The sequence below is a fragment of the Anguilla rostrata genome, chromosome 19 (assembly GCF_018555375.3).
Source record: "Anguilla rostrata isolate EN2019 chromosome 19, ASM1855537v3, whole genome shotgun sequence".
NCBI lineage: Eukaryota > Metazoa > Chordata > Actinopteri > Anguilliformes > Anguillidae > Anguilla > Anguilla rostrata.
The window spans coordinates 10,091,243-10,111,198 of NC_057951.1; the positions used below are offsets into that span (position 1 = coordinate 10,091,243).

A 19,956-nucleotide genomic window follows, 5' to 3' on the forward strand; every position below is an offset into this window, starting at 1 on the left:
ACTTTCCAGTCTGGACCATCCTGTCAGAAAATCAAAAAGGCATTCAATATTAATACATTACAGGTATTTTAATAATAATAATAATTAGCGCTTGGTCTAACGGGCATGGCTGCGTAAGCTCTGCTCATCACCTGACTAAAGGAGCCCTTCCCTCCTCCCAGCTCCTCTATGTGGCATGTCTGACAGCAAACTGACAGCAGCCCAACACTGCAGCCATGACAGGATGCCATGCCCAACGTCAAGTATAGAGAGAGAGAGAGAGAGAGAGGGGGGGGATGAGAGAGAGACAGAGAGAGAAAGGGATAGAGAAAGAGAGATAGAGAAGGAGGCAGTAAGAGATGAAATGAGTGTGAAGGGCAGAATGCAAGGCTCAGCGCTGCTACCCTTTTGTACTACGTATTCGGTCTACTTGAATGCACAGAACCCCCCTCCCTGCATCCCGCACCCCTTCCCGGGGGAAATGCCCTGCTGGAGAGACAGAAAAGGAGCGGGCCTATTTTAATCCGGCAGTGACTTTATCAGACGCTCCGCGCGCGCCCGCTGTTTATTTAGCTCAGCAGGTATGTGGGTCCCGCCAGGACGACGGGGCCGCTCTCTCTCCCCCTCTCCTCTCCCTCTCCCCCCCGCCCGGGAAGGTCAGCTGTCGCTGTAAAAACCTGCAGGGCTGAGGGAAGGCCTTGAGATTCCCGCCGTGGCCGAGAGCTTCCCTCCCCCCCACCACCACCCCCCCCCGCCACCGGGCTTCGATCCGGATTTACGGCCGGGTCACGGCCTCGCCCCCCTCCGGAGCGAAACCTGTCCGTCTGTCCTTCCGTTGGCTCTTAAAACCCGCACCCCCCCCCCACCCCCCGTGCCCTTTCCTGACTTTAGCGACTCCTTTATGCACAGCCGAGTGAACGAGCGGCAGGCGCTGTTGCCGTGGCGTTAAGCTGAGACACACCGGGCTCACTGTAGGCTTGTTTATCTGCGTTCACTCTTAATGCTCGTTCTTGTGCGTTTCTGACCGGACGGGGGAGAGGCAGCGCTGCTCCTGCATCCGCCCTGTTTCCAACGATCAGTCACAAAGCCGCCATCGGCTGCCACTCCCGCGAGCCTGTCCCGCGGCTGCCCTCGAACCCAGGAAAGAGGGCTGGAATCCGCTGTCTTTCTGAGGGTTCCTGGTCCCAGCGAAGATCGGGTATCGGCCCAGAAAGCCTACTCCAGCAGGCGGGAACTGTGCTTCTGGCTTCTCGTGACCTGTTCTGCTTGTGCTGCTGGTGCTCCTCTGGCGTGCACAGAGCCTGAATACGAGTGTGCAGGGCTCGCTGCAGGCCCGATGCAGCATGCAAGGCCCAGTCACCGGAGGACCTGGTGTTCCCAGAATGCCCTGCTTCTGCAGCAACTGCTGAATAATTCAGTGTTGCTGAAGAAGCACCAAGCCTAGTCCCCCAAGACTCTCTCTAGTAAAAGGTCCTGGAAGCACAGTTTGCCACTTGTCTCCTACAACTTGATTGTAAAATCTTAGTTTTTTGCTTAAATTAAGACATAAATCACTGGTTGATTTGGCTTGAATCAGCACCTACAATTGGAGGCCTACCAACACAATATTCATCGGAAGTACTATTGCAAAAAAAAATGCACGTCCCTAGAATTTGGGGTAAACTTAACTCAACCCGGCCAGATATATAATACCATAACGTTATGAGCCGGACCAGTGAAGCAAATCCGGGGCTAAATTGACCTTTCGTAGCAGGGGTGTGTGTGCACTGGGGCACAATTCCACTTTCGGCAGCATACGGATATTCATGGAAGTAGCACTTCAGCTGTCTAAGTTTGCCCTCTTGTGACTAAAAAAATCCATTACATCCATTTAAGAGGCAGTTTTTAAACTAGGGAGAATAGTAATCGGAGGCAGTACAAACGTAAAGTGCTATAAGGATATGTAGCCAGACAAGTGAGACTAAGGAACCAGGATGGTACGAGAAAATCTGGCAAAAAAAAGCCCTCATTTGGAGGTAAAACCACATCCTTGAGTGGTGTTACCAAAAACCTCTTTAAAACATTTTGTGCTGTCTGGGAATCAGTTTTTCCCCATAAATCTTAAAAAATTCCTCTAGCAGTGATGTTATTTTGGTACGAACAGCACACCATATAAGTGACCTGATTTTTCTCACATTGAGAACATTATAGTTCTACCACAAGAGGGTGATTTTGCCAATAATGATTCTTTCGCACCTAGTCTGGATGGAGGCAGCCTGACCTAATTATTATTTTTTTAGAAATACAAAAGGAAATATAAAAATAAGGCGCAAAAGATGGCGGCTTTGAGATCCAAACAGCAGCTTCAGGAACAGCAAAGCCTGTACCCGGCGTTGGTCAGAAACTGGTGCCACTTGCTTGAAATGAAAACCGGTGTTTAAACTGTGCCGTACCATATGTAGTAGTCCTTTAACTTCAGCAGGCGTCAGAACAGGCTGATCACATTGTCTTGGTCAACGTGGGGACTGTGTCTCCTAGCAACACGTGGAACTCACTGAAAGGAGGCTCCGGAATGTTGAAGCTAAGCCCCGCCCCCATAAGCCTGTCTTTTCCCCGAGCGGAAATGAGGGCGTGTCCCGGTCGCGCGCGGATGCGTTCTGACTAATGAAAGGACCGCACGCTGGGGCACGATAAGGGGATGAGACTCCATCCTTTTTACACCCCTCCCCTTTCTCCACATCGTCCTGTTACACGCCACTTCTAAATTAGACGTGCGATGCCATTGGCTGTGGAGAGGAAGGTGATGTCAATGTAATTGGTTTGTGTGTCATCTTTTGTGTGTGTGTGCGCGCGCATGTGTGTACGCATGTGTGTTTGTTCATTTTTGTTGGTCCATGTGTTTGTGTGTGTGTGTGTCTACATGTGGGCATTTATGTCCGTGTGTGTGTGTGTGTACGTATATCTGTGTGCGTGTGCCTGTGTATGTGAGTGTGCGTATGTGTTGTGTGTAAGTACGTATGTGTATGTGTGTGTGTGTGTGTGTGTGTGTGTGTGTGTGCGCGTGCGCGCTTTCCTCAGCTAAGGGCATCGCACTCACAGCAGTTCCCCTCCTCTTGGTTAACATATACCTCACCTTCTGCCTTAGTTCCAATTTGTAATGATGATTGTAAATGAAAAGAAACAGACTTCTCCAATCATGTGTTTCTGAAAACTAATGATGCCGAGAATGATGATGATGATTACGATGATAGTGATGTTAAGACGACTTATATAAAATATAAAATGGTTTCCTTTTATTTTTGTACGTATGTGCTGTGCACAGCAGTCTACTGTAAACTGTACTGAACTAACAATAAAATGTTTGTTTTTTATGGGTTGGTCCAGTGCTTTTTAGATTTTGTGTGTTTTATTTTGAAATACTGGTCCTAAAATACATTTCTCATTATTGTGGCTATGATTTTGTTAATGATGGTGTTTTTTATTTATTATTAGTAAAGATTTTACACAGCATATTCGGTCTAAGGTTGTTTAGCCTTTTATAAACATGAATGTCCTTAATTAAGCAGAATAATGCAATCTGGCTGTTTATTCCTTCTCTTGAGGGTGATGTGATGCAAATTCATATTCCAAAAGGATTATATATGTATGAGTGCTCTCCTAAGGGCATTCCAAAGCACTAGAGCTGAATACTTCAGTGTTTGTGTTTCAGGGATGGTAGAGGTTAAGTAAAAAAAAAAAAAAAAAATTGGTAGGACTGGTTCTACAAAGGAAAACCAGCCCTTTCATTAAAAAAAATATCATTAATATTAATATTGATAATGATACTACTACTACTAATAATAATAATTACAGATGACATCATTAGGTCTGAATATTAATGCATGTGTAGGCTTGGATAGTCTTGTTTTTCAGCACTGAAAAAGTGGGTGTCAAAGGCACTCGGACTCAAAGTTAAGCAGACCTGGCTTGCATCCATTTTGTGTTTCGAGGCTGGATGTGAACCTACCCATGTGTGCACAGTGAAAGAAGCAACATTTTGAGATCTTTTATTTAAACCCGGAAACCCTACTATATGATAAAATGTGAATGTCTCCCCACCCCTCCACCCCCCAAAGACAGTTAATGGTATGTGACCTCAAAAGGAAACACTGTAGTCTTTACAAAGTAACACCACTAGATGCCATTACATATAACTTATAACATATAAAAAATAATAAATTGCACAGCAAAGCCAGAATCCACTGCAAAAAATAAACCAATCTTAATAAGCACTTTAGTCTCATATTTAGTTTAAAAATCTTATTTCTATTACTTTTTGGTAAATAAGATAAAAAGATTGTCAATGGTGTGACACAATTTCACTTGTCAAGAAAAAAAAAAAAACTTAAAACAAGCTGTTTTCTATTTGAGAGAAAAAAATAAGATTTTCTTCTCATTACAAGACTAAAACACTTTAAGACATACTTTTTTGCAGTGTTGTTGAGAGCTCTTTAAAATATCAATACAGATGTTTAAATCAAAGGACTCACCTTCCCCAGCCCCGATCCCATTTAAGAGAAGAAAATGACGAGACAAAGTTGGATTTCAGTATCCATTTTGCTCTGGTAACACCAAATTCTATTTATTAGAACTTTACAAAGACTACAAAATTCTTCAGATGAATTAAATCACGGTCTCTGACTATTTACACGATATGTTACATAAAAATGTACAAAATATAAAACATTCAAAGACAAATGTTTCACCAACAAAGAGGAAAAAAAAAAGTTCCCCCCCCACCCCCCGAACCCAAAGTAGTAAACTGTGTGCTCACTGAGATGTAACGTAATTGCAAAAAGTAGGAAATACGTAACTTGGTTGAAATACCCATGACGGCTTACACAGGTTTAGTTAGGAACAGTCTCACATAACTGTAAAACGTTTGGTCAAGGGAGGCAACGGGATTAGAAATAATATTCATATCTGTGGTCTGTTAATTTTTAATGTCTCAACTTGAACTAGACTGTAGGTTACTTTACTGATTCAGAATCATCTGCACCAACCCTGATCCTAGGACCAACACATCTGCCCAAAGAGCTAAAACCTGTCCAGGATGAACAACGAACGTCAAGGGGGTCGTGTTTTGTCAGCAGAGGCTTACAAGTCAAGCGCGAGAAACAGGACTATCCTGAGGTTTTAACGCCGTCGACAGCATCTGTTTTTTGACAATCTGTAAACGGTTTTTGAAAATGATCTGCGGTTTTTTGAGCTGACTTCACAGCACCAGTTGCTCTGTGCCATCTAGCGTCAGTAGGCCAGATTCCTCACCGGCCACCAGTGGTGTGTCAATAACTGGTAGCCATTTAGGAACTTCACTGTTCAAAATGTTGTGGCTGAAAGTGAATACTGATTATTCCTAACTGATCATTCCCTAGTTGCCTTAAACGCAGTCAGGCAAAGTGAACTGATCAATGTTTTAACACGTTTCACCATGTAGAGATTCCACTGAAAACAGCACGGACAGAAACTTGGCTTGTGTCCTTTTTTTTTTTTTGTATGTGCATCTACGTTTGATTCAAAATGATAATACTAAAATAATACTAATAATAGATACCGTAGCCTGTGTACGGTAGATCGACTGACCCCCAGGCTCTGCTCCTCTCTACAGTAGTTGAGCTGACTTGCATGAATGTTGCAGTTTTTTAGACGGTCCATCTCCTGCATAGGCAAAACAGCCGTGATCACACACAATGCGCACCGATCTCTAACTGCCCGCTGGTATGCATCTCTCATACGTATTTACCTTTTTGTTTTTTTGTTTTGGAAAGCGGAGGAATTTCCAGCAAGTTGAGCGTGACGTTAACACCGAGACGGAAGAATGCATCTCTGATTCACTGTGCAATACTTCATATTTACAATTTTCCCCCAACCCCAAAGAAGACTGTGCAAAACCCAAACCAGCATTTTTTTTGTTTGTTCCATAAAAAAGAAAAAAAAAAAAAAGATCATACACTATGGCCAGCGGCCGTTCCACACAGATGTTCATGGCCACTTCATTCACTCTTTGAAAAGTAAACCTTGTTTTTTTTTTTTTTATGGACACGTAGAAAAATAAAAACAGCATGCTCTCTGTCCATTACGTCAAAGGACTGTGCTCACGGCCATTCAAGTGATCCCAGGTCAACTGGCCAGAAAAAAAGAAAAAAAAACCCTTCCCGTACAGATGACCTTTTACACCAATGAATTTTCCCTATGTGTTACGTATATATTAGAAAAGAAATCAGCTACTGTAGCTAGGCGGTGTGACTGCAGGAAGGGCATGTCTCTGACTGTTAGCAGCACGCAGGAAGTGCATTTCTTCCCACTTCTTGCTATTTAGCAAAAAAAAATTTTTTTTAAATGTGCTGATTGACTATGAGCACCTTTGTTAGAAGATGCAAACGACGCACGCGTACGGACACATGCATACACTCACACATGCACACATGCGCACAGACACACACGCACACACAAATGTGCGCATGTAAACACGCACACACACACACACACACACACAGATGCACACATGCACATACACTCACACATGCACACATGCGCACAGACACACAAATGCACACGCTCAAACACACACAGACACATTCACACACACACACTAGTTACTCATCATTCCCATAGGCAATGGCCAGAAAGATCCATGGTTTAAATCCATTAATACACCGTTTGGTTATTAGAAATCTGTTTGCAAATTTAAGGCAGTGAGAAAAGCACCATTGTTAAACGTTGTTCCCTTCTTGACCAGATACTCTAAAGTCGTTAAAGTAAGCAGTGAACTGAGCCCTGTGGCCTCTGAGCAGCGCTGCTGGAACAGTGCTGTTACTCTGTACAGCCCGGTACAGAGCAGACCCACGCGCACGGGCGGAAGGACACAGACCATAATGAACACTGTCTCGGTCAGTCGTAGCCATGGGAAAGGTGCGGGGTCTGTGCCTCTGTGCGGGTGGCACTGATCACTAGGTACGATTGGCACTTCTCCAGTGTTTCACAGTAGTGGTTGCCCGGGTGACGCACAGTGCGCGTTTGTGCTTGTCTTTTCCCGACCGGGCCGCACGGATCTCGGAGCGGACGCCATTTTGTAAACCCGAGACTGGCGGCGCAGCCGCGGGGGGGGCCAGGCTGGGAGCTGGACCAGCGCTCGCCGGCGTCCGAAGCGCCTCGGTCACGTCACTCACGAATCGCGCCGCGAACGTCCGCCGCAAAAAAAGCAAAACGGAACGCAAAATCAAACCCTTCTCAAAACGTTAGAATTCCAGTTTCATCGTCGTAATGTATTTCTATATATCATCCTCTGTTTTTCTTTTTTTTTTTTCACCGTGCGTGCAGGCGGCCTTTCTGGTACCCGACCAGAGGGGGGCGCTAGCTCCAGTTTACCTCTGTGTGTGGAGTCAGACTGACTCCCCCTAAAAATTCAGCTCTAAGTAACGTTCTTCTGCCCCCCACCCACCCCTACACCCCCTTTTTCTTCCTCTGAACAGGAAGCGCCCAGCGTCCTGTCAAACGTGTGGACCGGCCGACGTTCCAAGTGGGGTGGGGGTGGGGGTGGGGGTAGCGCATTCCGGAAAGGGCTTCCTGGGGGGGGGGACGGGCTTCCCCTTGTGACGTGTCTCTGAAACCCCGCCCCTCAGCCCCTCCCTCCTCCCTCTCTCTAGAGCGTGGACTCCAGGGAGGAGTCCAGCAGGTTGTCGTGGTTACTGGCGCTATCGCTGTCGCAGCTCTGGGCGCTGGAGTAGTTGGCGGCTTCCTGCAGCCGCATCAGCATGTCCATCTGGGAGGACACAGACAGAGCACAGGTTCGAGAGGACGATGGCGAAACAAACAAAACAAAACAAAACAAAAAAAAAACAGATCAAAGCAAGAATCCAGCAATCCAGAGCGGTTGCACTGACAGGCCCCAAACTGAGTAGCAGCAAGCGCTCAAAACTCTGCGTCTCTGACAGATCCAGCAGAACAAACTCCACGGCCTTGCAGTGAGTTCAGCGGCAGCACTTAGGGAAGCCAGTCTGGCAACGCATCCGTGAACGCTGCTCCACACCTGCTCCGCACACACTCTGACTACAGCCGTGTGAGAGGGTTGCCAGGTCTGCCGCAACAGAGAGCTTGTTTCCTTCTGACAGAACCACCAACTGGGTCATCGCTGGGTCTCCTCATTCAAATAAGCAGCGGCTGAGATTCTTACGGAGAGATGCGTGGCGCTTTACAAAATTATATTACAGCTTTTACTGTGGGAAAATTCCTCTGAAATCACTCTTTTGAAACCAAGGATGTTTGAAGAACACGGTTCCATGATTTGAATTCACGCCGCTTTCGGATTAAAATGCATTTCTTCTCCTTGCGTTGCTGCGGGCTGGCTAAATTCTAAGATTAGATTTTGACGCAGAGCTGAATGCATTTAATTATATTTTACGTTTTTGACAGTTAATGTCTACAGCTGTCAAGCGCATCCTCTGCCTGCTGAACGTTTTCAACGCGCACAAATTTACTTTGCTCTTTTGCAAATGTGGATCTTGGAAAAACAAAGTTCTGCGAATTCAGACTATCTTTAAAAAACACAGTTCTACGTTTTTGGATCTAACGCTGTTTTCGGCTTTTGGATTAAACTGTTATCCAGGGTGGTATTTCATAAAGCAGGATTACTCAGTTAGCTGGATAACTGCGCTGAGTAAAACCCGGAACAGCTCTTTTTACTGCAGTCCGTGCTCCAGACTGGGGCTGGTTCCAGGTCTTTCTCAGTACAGATACAGCCCAGCTGACTCAGTGATCCTGCTTGATGACCCAGGGCCCTGTTCTGCTCTGTTTGTGGCCTCACCAGTGGGTCCCCCTCGGCGTGGCCCGGGGGGGTCTGGGCGGAGGCGGCCCCCTCCGCGGCGGCGCTGCACCCGTCGTAGCCCACGTCCTCCGGCCGCAGGCGCAGCAGGGCCTGCAAGTCACGCTGCGCCACGCCGCTGCTCCACGGGTAGCTGTCGGTCACCCACTTGGAGGGGTCCTCCCACACGGCCCTCTTCCCGTACAGCTGCCGGACGAAGCAGAAACAGCGCCACCTGGTGTTAGAGGAGGAGACAGACAGACAGACAGACCCCCCTCCCCCCCCGGACAGACTCCGCCCACTGCGTACCTGCAGCCCCTCCCTCACAGCCTCCAGCAGGTAGGGCACCAGGGAGTAGTTCCACAGGTCGGTGAACCAAACGCGGGAGCCGTCCACGTCCATGGGGCAGGACAGGAACAGCCTGGGACCTGTGGGGGGGGGGGGGGGGGGGGAGAGACCAGCAGCAGACCCGTCACAATGCGCTTTTCTGCGCCATGAAGCTCTTTGTGACAGCTGGGGGCCAATGAAAAGGGGCAAATGGCGTGAGGTCACGGTCATGTGACGCTCGGGCGGGGGGGCTGACCGATGGTGACGTCGGAGGAGCTGTGGGCCTCCAGGAAGCCGTTGAGGTGCTGCCAGGTCTTGGGGATCCAGTCGATGATCTTGATGAGCACGTTGCTGTACATGTTCCTGTCGATCTCCGTCTCGATCAGCTTCCTGCGCAGGAAGCGTCCCAGAAACCCTTTCACCGGCTCCGTGTGGTTGGCGCACAGCACCCACCTGCGAGAAAATGTTAAATGTACTCAAGCATACAGTACATATATAAATATGTATATATATAAATGTATTCAAGCATACAGGTCATATATAAATATACGCCATAACACAGGGAAACTGAAGCTTGCTGTCAGTTATTTTAAATTTGCACGGCGCTTACATTACAGACAGACTACTACCATATCACAGACTATGTTCTCATACAAACTAAAACTATAAAGACCTTGTCCACAATAAAAAAAACTGTTTGGAAACTGTTATGGTTACCAAAAATCTAAATCTCAAAAAGCAAAAAAAAAATAAAACAATAAGGTTCTTGAAATGAACGAGTAAATAGACAAATAAAAGCATGCATAAACAACGCACCTGAAGTTGTGGTGGAGCTCCAGGTTGGGCGAGGATGACACCCCTTGGTTCATGGTTCCGATGACATACGGACTGAGGTGAGAGAGGAACAGACACGGGTGAAATGGAGTGAAAAGGCAGTTAAAACCCTTTGAAGAGCAGGTTTTTCAGAATGTTTTCATTATTTTTTATTGTAAGTCAGTGTTCTAGAACTCCATTGCTTTCAGTCACCAGTACTGATTTTTACATCAGCATTAGAATGTTATATATTTGTGGTTAGAATGTTCAGGCTCACCTTATTACATTGCGTAACACTGAATAATCACATGGCAACAAGTACTAAAACCTTGTAAGTTATATATAGCAGTAAGTTCAATGCATGTGACTTGCATACCATTTGTGGTATTTGCAGTTGAGAAACCCATTAAAGATGTCGCTGAGAGCTCCGATATTGTGGAGATTGTCCAGGATGACCACCAGAGGGAGCTCTGCGTCGGTCTCCTCTGAGTTGCACTGCTCTGCCAGGCTGGACAGATACTGCCGCAGGTCCTGCACACAGAACACCACACACTTTAATCCAGGGCACTGAGAGGGGCACTCACACACGTACACATCTCAGTCCTTATGAAGCCACCAGTGGGGGTCCTGGCCCGCAGTTTGGGCACCTCTGTTTTTTGGGCACCTGTTAAGCCCCTTACCTTGCTGGACTTGTGGTCCACGTTGAAGCTGGCCACCGCGCCCTCCCTGCGGTAGCTCCCGGACTTGGCGATGAGGTGCTCGGCCAGCTTGCCGGCCAGGAAGGTCTTGCCGGTGCCGCTGGGGCCCGACAGGATGATGCGGCGGTGCTCGGTCAGCAGGTTGAGGTAGCGCTGCACCACGGGCTTGGGGATGAGCGTGTCGAACGCCAGCGAGTCGATGCTGTTCTCCTTCACGCCTTAGGAGAAAAAGGGGAACAAAAAGCAGGACAGGAGTAAGATCTCAACTGTAGTGTGCTGGGGCTGGTGTGCACAGAGCAGGACGATTCAGGTTCAGAAATTGAAATTCCAAACACCTGGATCTGATGATTAGGCAGAAGAACTGCAAATGCTGACGTTCCTTCCTCATATTTATTCTGGCTTCATTTTCTGAACATCTCCCATATTTTCCCACTATAGTCACGTATATGTTGAACATTACATTACGGGCATTTAGCAGACGCTCTCATCCAGAGCGACTCACACAACTTTTATACAGCTGGACATATACTGAAGCAATGCAGGCTCAAGGGTACAACGGCAGTGTCGTACCTGGGAATCGAACCTGTGACCCTTTCAGGTTACTTAGACCAGTTCCTTACCCATTACGCCACACTAGCACGGACTGTTCTAGAACAGAGGGAAGGCAGGCAGGCTGCAGGGGGGCTGGGGCGAGGGGCCAGGGGCCAGGGGCTACCTTTGAGGCTGACGGTGATGACGTTGTTGTCCCCCACCAGGTACCCGCAGGGCAGCAGCTCGGGCGCCTGGGAGGCGTGGCCTCGCACCACGTCCCCGATCCTGTAGCTGACGATGCTGTCCGAACTCAGCCCCAGGCTGGTGAGCGGGTCCACCCGAAACACGTACTCCTGTTGGGGGGGGGCAGAGCGGGGCACTTTAATGCTCACAAACGCGCACGCGTGTGGCCTACGGACCAGGTGAGCTGCCGCACACCTGAACCCGCGGTTTCGTCACGATTAACACTCATCCAGGGGAACAGAACACATACATGTGGGGAAACCAAGGCTGTTTTCCAGAGAGAACGTGTGTGACCGGTGAGTTGAGCTCCAGTGAGGAGCAGAACTGAGCCCGTTCTAAAGGCTGCTCAGGTGTGTAAACAGGTGTGTTCACCTTGAACAAGCGGCGAATGACGCCGTCCAGCACATCCCACTTGGTCTTTCCACTGACGCCGATGGAGCCAATCAGGTACTGCTGGCACTTCGTACCCTGGTTGGACCAACGGAATCAACAGACCTCATCACTTTCATGTTCATAATACGTTGCTATCGACACGTTATTTTACGCACTCTATTTACACACAGCTCGCATTGACGAGCGCAAGAAACGAGCGGTCTCTGTCGCCGGGCACCTTGGTCTTATCCGAGCCGTCCGCGTTCGACACCACGATCCTGACGCTCCGCCCCTCCTTGCGCAGGTTGCCCTGGTAACCGTCGTTCAGGAGGATGTCCGCGGACATGATGGTGTCGGTGATGTTGAGGTTGCTGAGCGACAGGCCCAGGGACTGGCGCGAGGAGGAGGAGGAGGTGCTGGAGGCCTCTGAGGGGGGGCGGGCGTTCTTGGCGGGGGCGGGCGGTGGGGGGGTGCTGCTCCCCGTGGATTTGAGCTGGTCGTTCTCCGCCTTCAGCAGCTCGATCTCATTCTGGGGGGGGGTGAGTACCACAACGGCAACAGTCACCACAAGTCACATGACATGACTTGTCGCAGGACAAATACAGATACTTGCTATTAACAATACCTGCAGTCTTCCCATAGTCTCAATGCTATGCAGATCCCTAATAATACAAGACCACCCCCCCCCCCAGGGTGCGCTCTGTCTCCTCTCCAAAGCCTGCCATTATGGGCTGCTGTTGTCTCTGCAGCCTGCCCGGTGCCCCAGTGTTATGACGAGGCTCTTGTTAAGCCCACAGCAGAAGGCGTGCCCCTCCGTGGGAGCGCTCGGGTCCCAGGCCCCGGCGGGACAGCGTCAGTGTGAGAGCCCGGCCTCCCTAATCCCTGTTATTAAAACCCCCTGTTCCTGCTCACGCCCCCGAACCGAACACACATCCCGTTTTTTTATTTATTTTTTTTTCCCAAAGGGACAAATCGAGAAGCCATGCCGGGGGGAAACCTGCCATATTCAAACACGCACAGAAATCTACAAAACCTGAAAATACGAGACGCAAAATAATACTGCGATGAAACGAACAATGTATAATCAATTGCACACAATGATCGGCAAGTACCAACTTTGTCATCTTTCAAATTTGAATATTTCACTATAGTACTATTCTCAACTGAACACTAATAAAGGGCTTTTTCTGAGACAAATAACCACAGAGACATTCCTAGAAACTCTAAAGCGTCTCTATTTTTCAGCTACCGGAAAGCATGTATGTTCACGGAAGCTCCTGTTTACAGCTGAGATTATGTGTGCAGTTCTGTGAAGGCGAGACAACATTATTACATTACAGGCATTTAGCAGACGCTCTAATCCAGAGCGATGTACAACAAGTGCAACAGTTCAAGGTGCAGAGGTGCAAAAGAAACACACTAGAGTGAAGTAAAGGCAACATAATGCAAGGCTGGGATAGTGCGGTTGATGTGTGAACGCGGTACGACGGCGATGGCGGATTTTGGGGCTGCCAGGAGGGCGGTTCGCGGCCGCTGGGGTCCGTGGCGGGTGACTGACCTGCATGCGGTTCATGGCCTCGCGGATCTGGTCCAGGTGGTGGGCGGAGCTTAGGGCCTCCAGCCGGATGTCCGTCAGCTTCAGCTCCTTCTCCCGCAGCTCGTTCTTCAGCTGCAGGATGATCTCCGCCTCGGCCTCCGTGCACTCACACAGCCTGGGGAGAGGGAAGGAGGGAGGGGGAGAGAGGGAGGAGAGAGAGGGGGGGGAGGGAGAGAGGGGGAGAGAAAGAGAGGGAGCCAGAGAGAGAGAGAGAGAGGGGGAGGGAGACAGAGAGAGAGAGAGGGAGAGAGAAAGAGAGAGAGAGAGAGAGGGGGGGCAGAGAGAGAGAGAGAGAGAGAAAGAGGGAGCCAGAGAGAGAGAGGGGGAGGGTGAGATAGAGAGAGCGAGAGGGAGAGAGAGAGAAGTTTCACATATTCATCAGATACACTGGAGTTCAACTTGCTAAAAGTATTAAAGGTCAGTTAAGATACTGGTGTGTCAATCATCACTAGTGAATCATTCGTTATCAAATTCATCGGTAACATTATTAAAATTATTGCAACATATTAAAATGCATAGCACAACAGAATTACACACGAGACTAATGCATGCAAAAAAATTCATATACTTTTCATACATGGTGCCGCTAGATGCCACTAAATTCTACACACTGCACCTTAAAAACGTATTCCTCGTATTTTTAATAGATTGCCACGTTGCTTTTTCATAAGAGATCGTTGTGTCCTGAACAATCAGACAAATGCTCACACACACTTGAGAGAAAACCGATTTTGGGGTTCTTTGATCATTAAGAGAGGTTTTAGTGTTAGAGCCTGGATAAAGGGGAATAATATGAGGAACGGGATGGGGGGGCAAACAGGCAAGCGAACGCACTCCACACTCCATGCAGCGCACCCCTCTGTTACCGAGATCTGTGCTTGTAGATCACATGACCGTTTGGCCTTTTCTTGGGCGCCCAGACTGGAGAGGACTTGCTATCACAAAAACACTTGCTACATACGGACGGACGGACAGACAGGCAGACACACGAAGCCAAGGGAGAGGTGAAACACACAGATCTAACTCAAAACGAACACTCAGAAAGGGCAAAGCTATAGCACAGAGCAAAAACAGGACAAATGAACATATTTGGGCCACGGCAGTGGGCATACAGTATACGGGCTGTGCTCGTATTCCTATCTCATAATCTGCGCGTGTGCGTGTGTGTGTGTGCATGTATGTGTGTGTGTGGTGTGTGTATGCGCGTGAGTCTGCATGTGTGTGCATATGTGTGTGTGTGTGTGCGCGCGCATGTGCACGTGCGTGTGGTTCTGTGTATGTGCGTGAGTGTACATGTGTGTCCGTGTGTGTGTGTGTGAGAGAGTGTGTGTGTGTGTGTGTGTGCGTGCGCATGTACACGTGTGTGTGGTGTGTGTATGTGCGTGAGTGTGCATGTGTGTGTGCGCGCGCATGTGCACGTGTGTGTGATGTGTGTATGTGCGTGAGTGTGCATGTGTGTGTGTGTGCGTGTGTGTGTGTGTGTGTGTGTGTGAGCGCATGTACACGTGTGTGTGGTGTGTGTATGTGCGTGAGTGTGCGTGTGTGTGTATGTGCGTGAGTGTGCGTGAGTGTGCGTGTGTGTGTATGTGTGTGTGTGTGTGTGCGTGGTGTGTGTACGTGTGTGTGTGCGTGTGTGTACGTGTGTGTGTGTATGTGGGCACTCTGGACTCACTCTATGCTGGAGGGGGAGGGTCTGAGGGAGGTGACGCTGCCCTGGCTGGCTGCGTGCTGCAGCTTCGGGGAGGAGGGCAGGGAGGAGTCCGCCTGCTCCTCGATGTCCGAGTGCGGGGACGCCGGCTTGCTCGCCTTCTTCTTGCTGAAGGCCTGCTTGAAGGAGCTCCGCAGCTGCAAAAACAAAAGGCCCGCGTCAGTCTGCATTTCCCTCTCCCGCTCAGGGGGTTAGTCCATCCGGAGCCAGCCTGGGGTGAGTCGGCAAGCAGGAAGTAAAGGCGCTAGGACACAAAGGAGTCTGGGAAGCAGAGTCAACCTAACGCAACCACGTGAGGCTCGGAGCTGAGGGAGGAAACCTAAGCAAGCAAAAATGACACCTTGAAGGCGCTCTTTTAGAAAGTTACAGCCCTACATTTCTCTTCAGCGCAGTGTAGAAAATCGATCGCAGACAAGACGGCACCCTTTCACAGAGCGATGTCGTCGTCTGTTGCAGCAGGTGCTAACCCATTACAGGTGATCCACCGAGCTCACTCACTCGAGCACAACCGCAGCTTAGCGTTCAAATAAGGAGGTTTGAAAGTAATTGGGTGGACCAAAGAGGCCAATGACCCCTTTTCCATCAATGCAAACATGCCCTAAGTTCCTGGTGTTAGATCCCTCATTCATTTAAAACGCTGAGGCATGTGTAGCTGCGTGTAGCTGCTGAAGGAATGACACAGGGGGGCAGAAGCAGTCTTCAGCAACCACAGGAGGCTCATGGGTAAAAAAGTACTTGAAAGTGAGAACGAGCGAAGAGGCTCAAGGTGACAGCCTATAAAGATGAAAAAGTTTTGGCTATGAACCACACATACAGCATGGCTTCACTTGCTATATGTTTGTGCTTTAGATCTTGCACTCAAGGTTCAATTTTCAGTAGAAAAAAAAAAAAGACCAGTATAACCTTACCACTACATAATTTCGACATGTGCCCAAATTGTATCTGTGTAACTACTACAGGATAATGTGCGTGCATTTATATAATAAATTCAATTTGTATTTTTACAAAGACACTGCCAAAAATATGCTTAACAGTGGGAATACAATTGTACTATTAATAAGCACATAGGATCCTGCCTGGTGTACTGTGATAGTACCCTTGTGTTGTTTTAGTGGTACTTGGCAGTAAGCAGGTCTGATGCACTCGCTCTGCTCAGCAATCATGTACTTTCAGTCCCAGCTTTTATTTTGGGTTTTTCAAACGGAGCACTCTTCACACAAGCTTCCAGTCAAAGGGTACAGGGGGCTGTTGCCATGCAGATGCCTGAAGCTGCAGAGCAGCACATGGTGTAGAGGGGGTGGGGTGGGGGTGGGGGGGGGGGGTAGGGGGATTGGGTGGGCCCCACCGTAGGGGGCGGGGTCACACATCCACTAACCTGGGCAGGGATGGAGTCGGCCACCTGAAGGTAAAACACACTCACTATTAACAATGCCGTTCGGCCACAGGTCAAACGCACACAGTGGGGGCGGGGAGTCACGGCACAGCCCTGCAGTATTACTGCTTTGGCTTTTGCTTCCGGCCATTTCACAACATAAAAATAAAAATTTGTTTAAACCTCCAAAAGGGCAATTATACATAATTACATTACAGGCATTTGGCAGACGCTCTTATCCAGAGCGACGTACAACAAAGTGTATAACCATAACCAGGAACAAGTATGACGAAACCCCTAGAGAGAAGTACCGGTCCAAGTACAGGGAACATTATTGTGCAATTAGTTCCTTTAATGGGACAGATGCTGAGCTGTGTCCCTGTGTATCTGTTTGTGTGTGTGTGTGTGTGTGTGTGTGTGTGTGTGTGTGCGATTTCATTTCCCTCAGCCGTCTCATATGTGATAAAGATGCTGTTCCCTAGCTGGGCTCTGTGGCAGGCACATCACCAGCAGGCTGAGGCAGATTTCTCTCACTGTGCCCAGTTCTGCTACACGTGTCTGGAGAGAATCAGCAGAACTGGGGTCTTTTCAGGTTTTCTGAAGTGACAGAAGCCTTTTTCCCTGGAAACCACACCCCCCCAACCCCCCCACAAAACTGTATGGGATTCAACACTAAGGGGATTTGAGTTTTTCTTTGTGAAAGCTCTGCTCTGGCGCTCCAGGAAGAGGAAGTCGCTTGAATTTGTAAGCCTCCTTGCTGATCTGGGACTTTACCCCCACAATCACAGAAACCTCTTAGGCACACATTTACAAGCAACACGGACAACAAGAGTGAGCAGAGCTGCAGACTATGTATATATAGATGAATGACGAATAAGCACATTACCAAATATACATTCATATGCATGGGCTCTTCAGGGCTAAAGGCTTTCTTTTTACTGCATTTTAAACAAACAGTAACAGCACTTCAAGTGACAGGAATTTATCACAGGGGGCAAATTAATGTTCGCTTGAGGGTGAGAAGAGACTGGAGGCTCTGACCCATCTTCCAGTCACCCCTTAGCCTGGTCCCACGACCAAGACCCCGCCCCCAGCCCCGAGCCCCTCCCACACAGCTCCTCCCAGGCCCCGCCCCCTTACCCAGCTCTTCTTCTTCTTCTTCTTGGCGTCGGCGTCGGCGGCGCTGCCGATGCTGGAGTGGCTGGTGCCGCTGTTGATGCTGGACATGCTGTCAGAGGAGTGCTGCCTCCTGATCCTCAGATCTGAGCGACACACACACACACACTGCATTAAAGTACACACACACACACACACTCCCTTAAACGAGCACAGTACACACAGCGCGCACACACACACACACTGCATTAAACAGGTACACACACATGGATGCACACACACACTCCCTTAAACAAACACAGTACACACAGCGCGCACACACACACACACTTTCCTTTCCACTTCGATTTTCACAGGCTACGGTACACAATGTCCCAGACAGAGGCAATGACTAAGAATGCGGAAAATCTTTTGTGCATTCAGAAGCACCTATTTAGGCTTTAAAGGATAATCTTCATCATTAGGCACCGAGAGCAAGGCTTTATATCATTATTTGGCTCGAAGTAGACATGATCCCAGCATATTGCTCTTAAATGCTATTGTTAGACATGTAATGTATGCTCTTACACATGTATTTTTACACCCATCATTATTTAAAGCTCAATGTGATTTCAGTGCATTTGAGGCTGTGCTGCAAAGCCAAAGCACATTTATATTGCCAGGATAATCCCACTGGAGTTTGCTCTGGATCAGGGCATCTGCACAAATAAATAAACTAAGCGCTTCTTGTGTGGTGTGGATGTGCTGTGAAGGAAGATCAGGGAAACACTGAGTCTTATTCCACCCTCCCCCCAAGTTTATGACAGCAGTGGCCTCTCCTCTCCCCTCCTCTATCCTCTCCCCTGCTCTCTCCTCCTCTCCTCTACCCTGCTCTCTCGTCTTCTCTTCTCTCCTCTCTCCTCTCCCCCCCCTCCCTCTATCTCCTCCACTCCCCTCTTCTCTCCTCCACTCCCCTCCTTTCCCTCTCTCCCCTCTCTCTCCCTCTTCTCTCCTCCACTCCCCTCCTCTCCCTCTCTCCCTCTCTCCCCCTCTCTGCTGGCGGAGTGCAGTACCTCTGTGCACGTGGTCGGGGCCGTTGAGGGCCACTTGAATGGCGGTCTGCGCGTCGGTGTTCTGGGTCTTCAGAGCCTCGATGGTCTCCCTCAGCTCAGCCAGCTCAGACTCCTGAGAGCACACACACTCCATCACATCAACAGCAGCCCACGCTTCTGTCTCACACACACATACATCTATATGCATGCACACACACACATATACACACATACATATATATGCAGGCACGCACACACAAATGTGCACACGCATGCACATGCGCGCACACACACACTTACCCACACACATGCAGACAGACACACACACTCCATCACATCAACAGCAGCCCACGCTTCTGTCTCACACACACATACATCTATATGCAGGCACACACATACGAATGTGCACGTGCATGTGTGTACATGAGCACACACTCACCCACACACATGCACATACACATGCACATCATGCCATGAAATAGCACAACTCTAATAATACGCCAATCCCTGAGAGCACAGAGAGGTTCGCTGGCATGCATGACTGGGCCAATCCACCTTTAATTACGACTGTCAGCGGCTGCTCTTCCACTGGAAAGCCAGCAGCGATAAGCCATGAGCAGATTTCAAAAAGCTGAGCATATAGTTTTTCTATAGCTACTTAAAATAAACTGCGTCACACTGCCTCTCATTGTATCTGACGGACAGACGGAGAGAGGCGGCGGGGCAGTTCCGCCGGAGCCGTTCTGGGGGTCCCGATAGGGTTTCGGCTTTAATTAAAACATCGGCCGGGCGCCGCGGTGGGCCCAGGGAAGACGGGGTTTTTTCCAACGGCCTCCGTTTAATTTAGCGGGGATTAAACCTGACAAAACTCATCACTTTTACCAAAGGTTTTTTTTTTTTTTTTTATAGTAATAAGACATGACTTCCTTTTAAAAGCGCAGGGCAGGCACGTGCATCCTCTTCAGTAATCTTTGTTTCAGAGCTCAGAGGGCAATTCTGTCCGGGGTCAGTTATGATAATCCCCCTCAGATACGCGAGCCCTGCCACTCTCGGCCTGCAACAACAGCTCTCCTTCTCCAAGGCTCCCCCTTCTACATCTGAGCGCGTTCAGGTTTATAACCAGGTTTTCACTTCTTAAGACTCGGAACACATCAAGAGCAGCCTTAGCCTTTATCCTCCAACAGGAAGAGACAGAATCCCCAAAGAACAAATTAATCGGGACAGATTAAGTTCAGCCCACATTTAAAAAAAAAAAAAAGTTCATAAGCGCCCTGGAAAGTGCAGTTAGGCTGGCGAATTTCACAGTAACCACGGTAACTGTAACGCGCTGCAGAAGTAGGGGAGCTGAAGG

The 19,956-nt window shown here is 48.8% G+C and overlaps 1 protein-coding gene across 1 annotated transcript in view; it reads right to left on the reverse strand.

The window, feature by feature from the left end:
• Positions 1 to 4,540: 4,540 nt before the first annotated feature.
• Positions 4,541 to 19,956, reverse strand: part of LOC135246049 (neuron navigator 3-like) — an 87,630-nt gene continuing 72,214 nt past the window's right edge. Inside the window, 15 exon segments of the mRNA XM_064319541.1 lie at positions 4,541 to 7,759; positions 8,801 to 9,004; positions 9,107 to 9,225; positions 9,381 to 9,577; positions 9,941 to 10,012; positions 10,314 to 10,468; positions 10,618 to 10,853; positions 11,351 to 11,519; positions 11,782 to 11,877; positions 12,020 to 12,310; positions 13,340 to 13,493; positions 15,051 to 15,223; positions 16,462 to 16,485; positions 17,599 to 17,720; positions 18,627 to 18,738. Of these exon segments, the coding sequence (XP_064175611.1) occupies positions 7,640 to 7,759; positions 8,801 to 9,004; positions 9,107 to 9,225; positions 9,381 to 9,577; positions 9,941 to 10,012; positions 10,314 to 10,468; positions 10,618 to 10,853; positions 11,351 to 11,519; positions 11,782 to 11,877; positions 12,020 to 12,310; positions 13,340 to 13,493; positions 15,051 to 15,223; positions 16,462 to 16,485; positions 17,599 to 17,720; positions 18,627 to 18,738 (2,244 nt within the window). The 3' untranslated portion in view covers positions 4,541 to 7,639.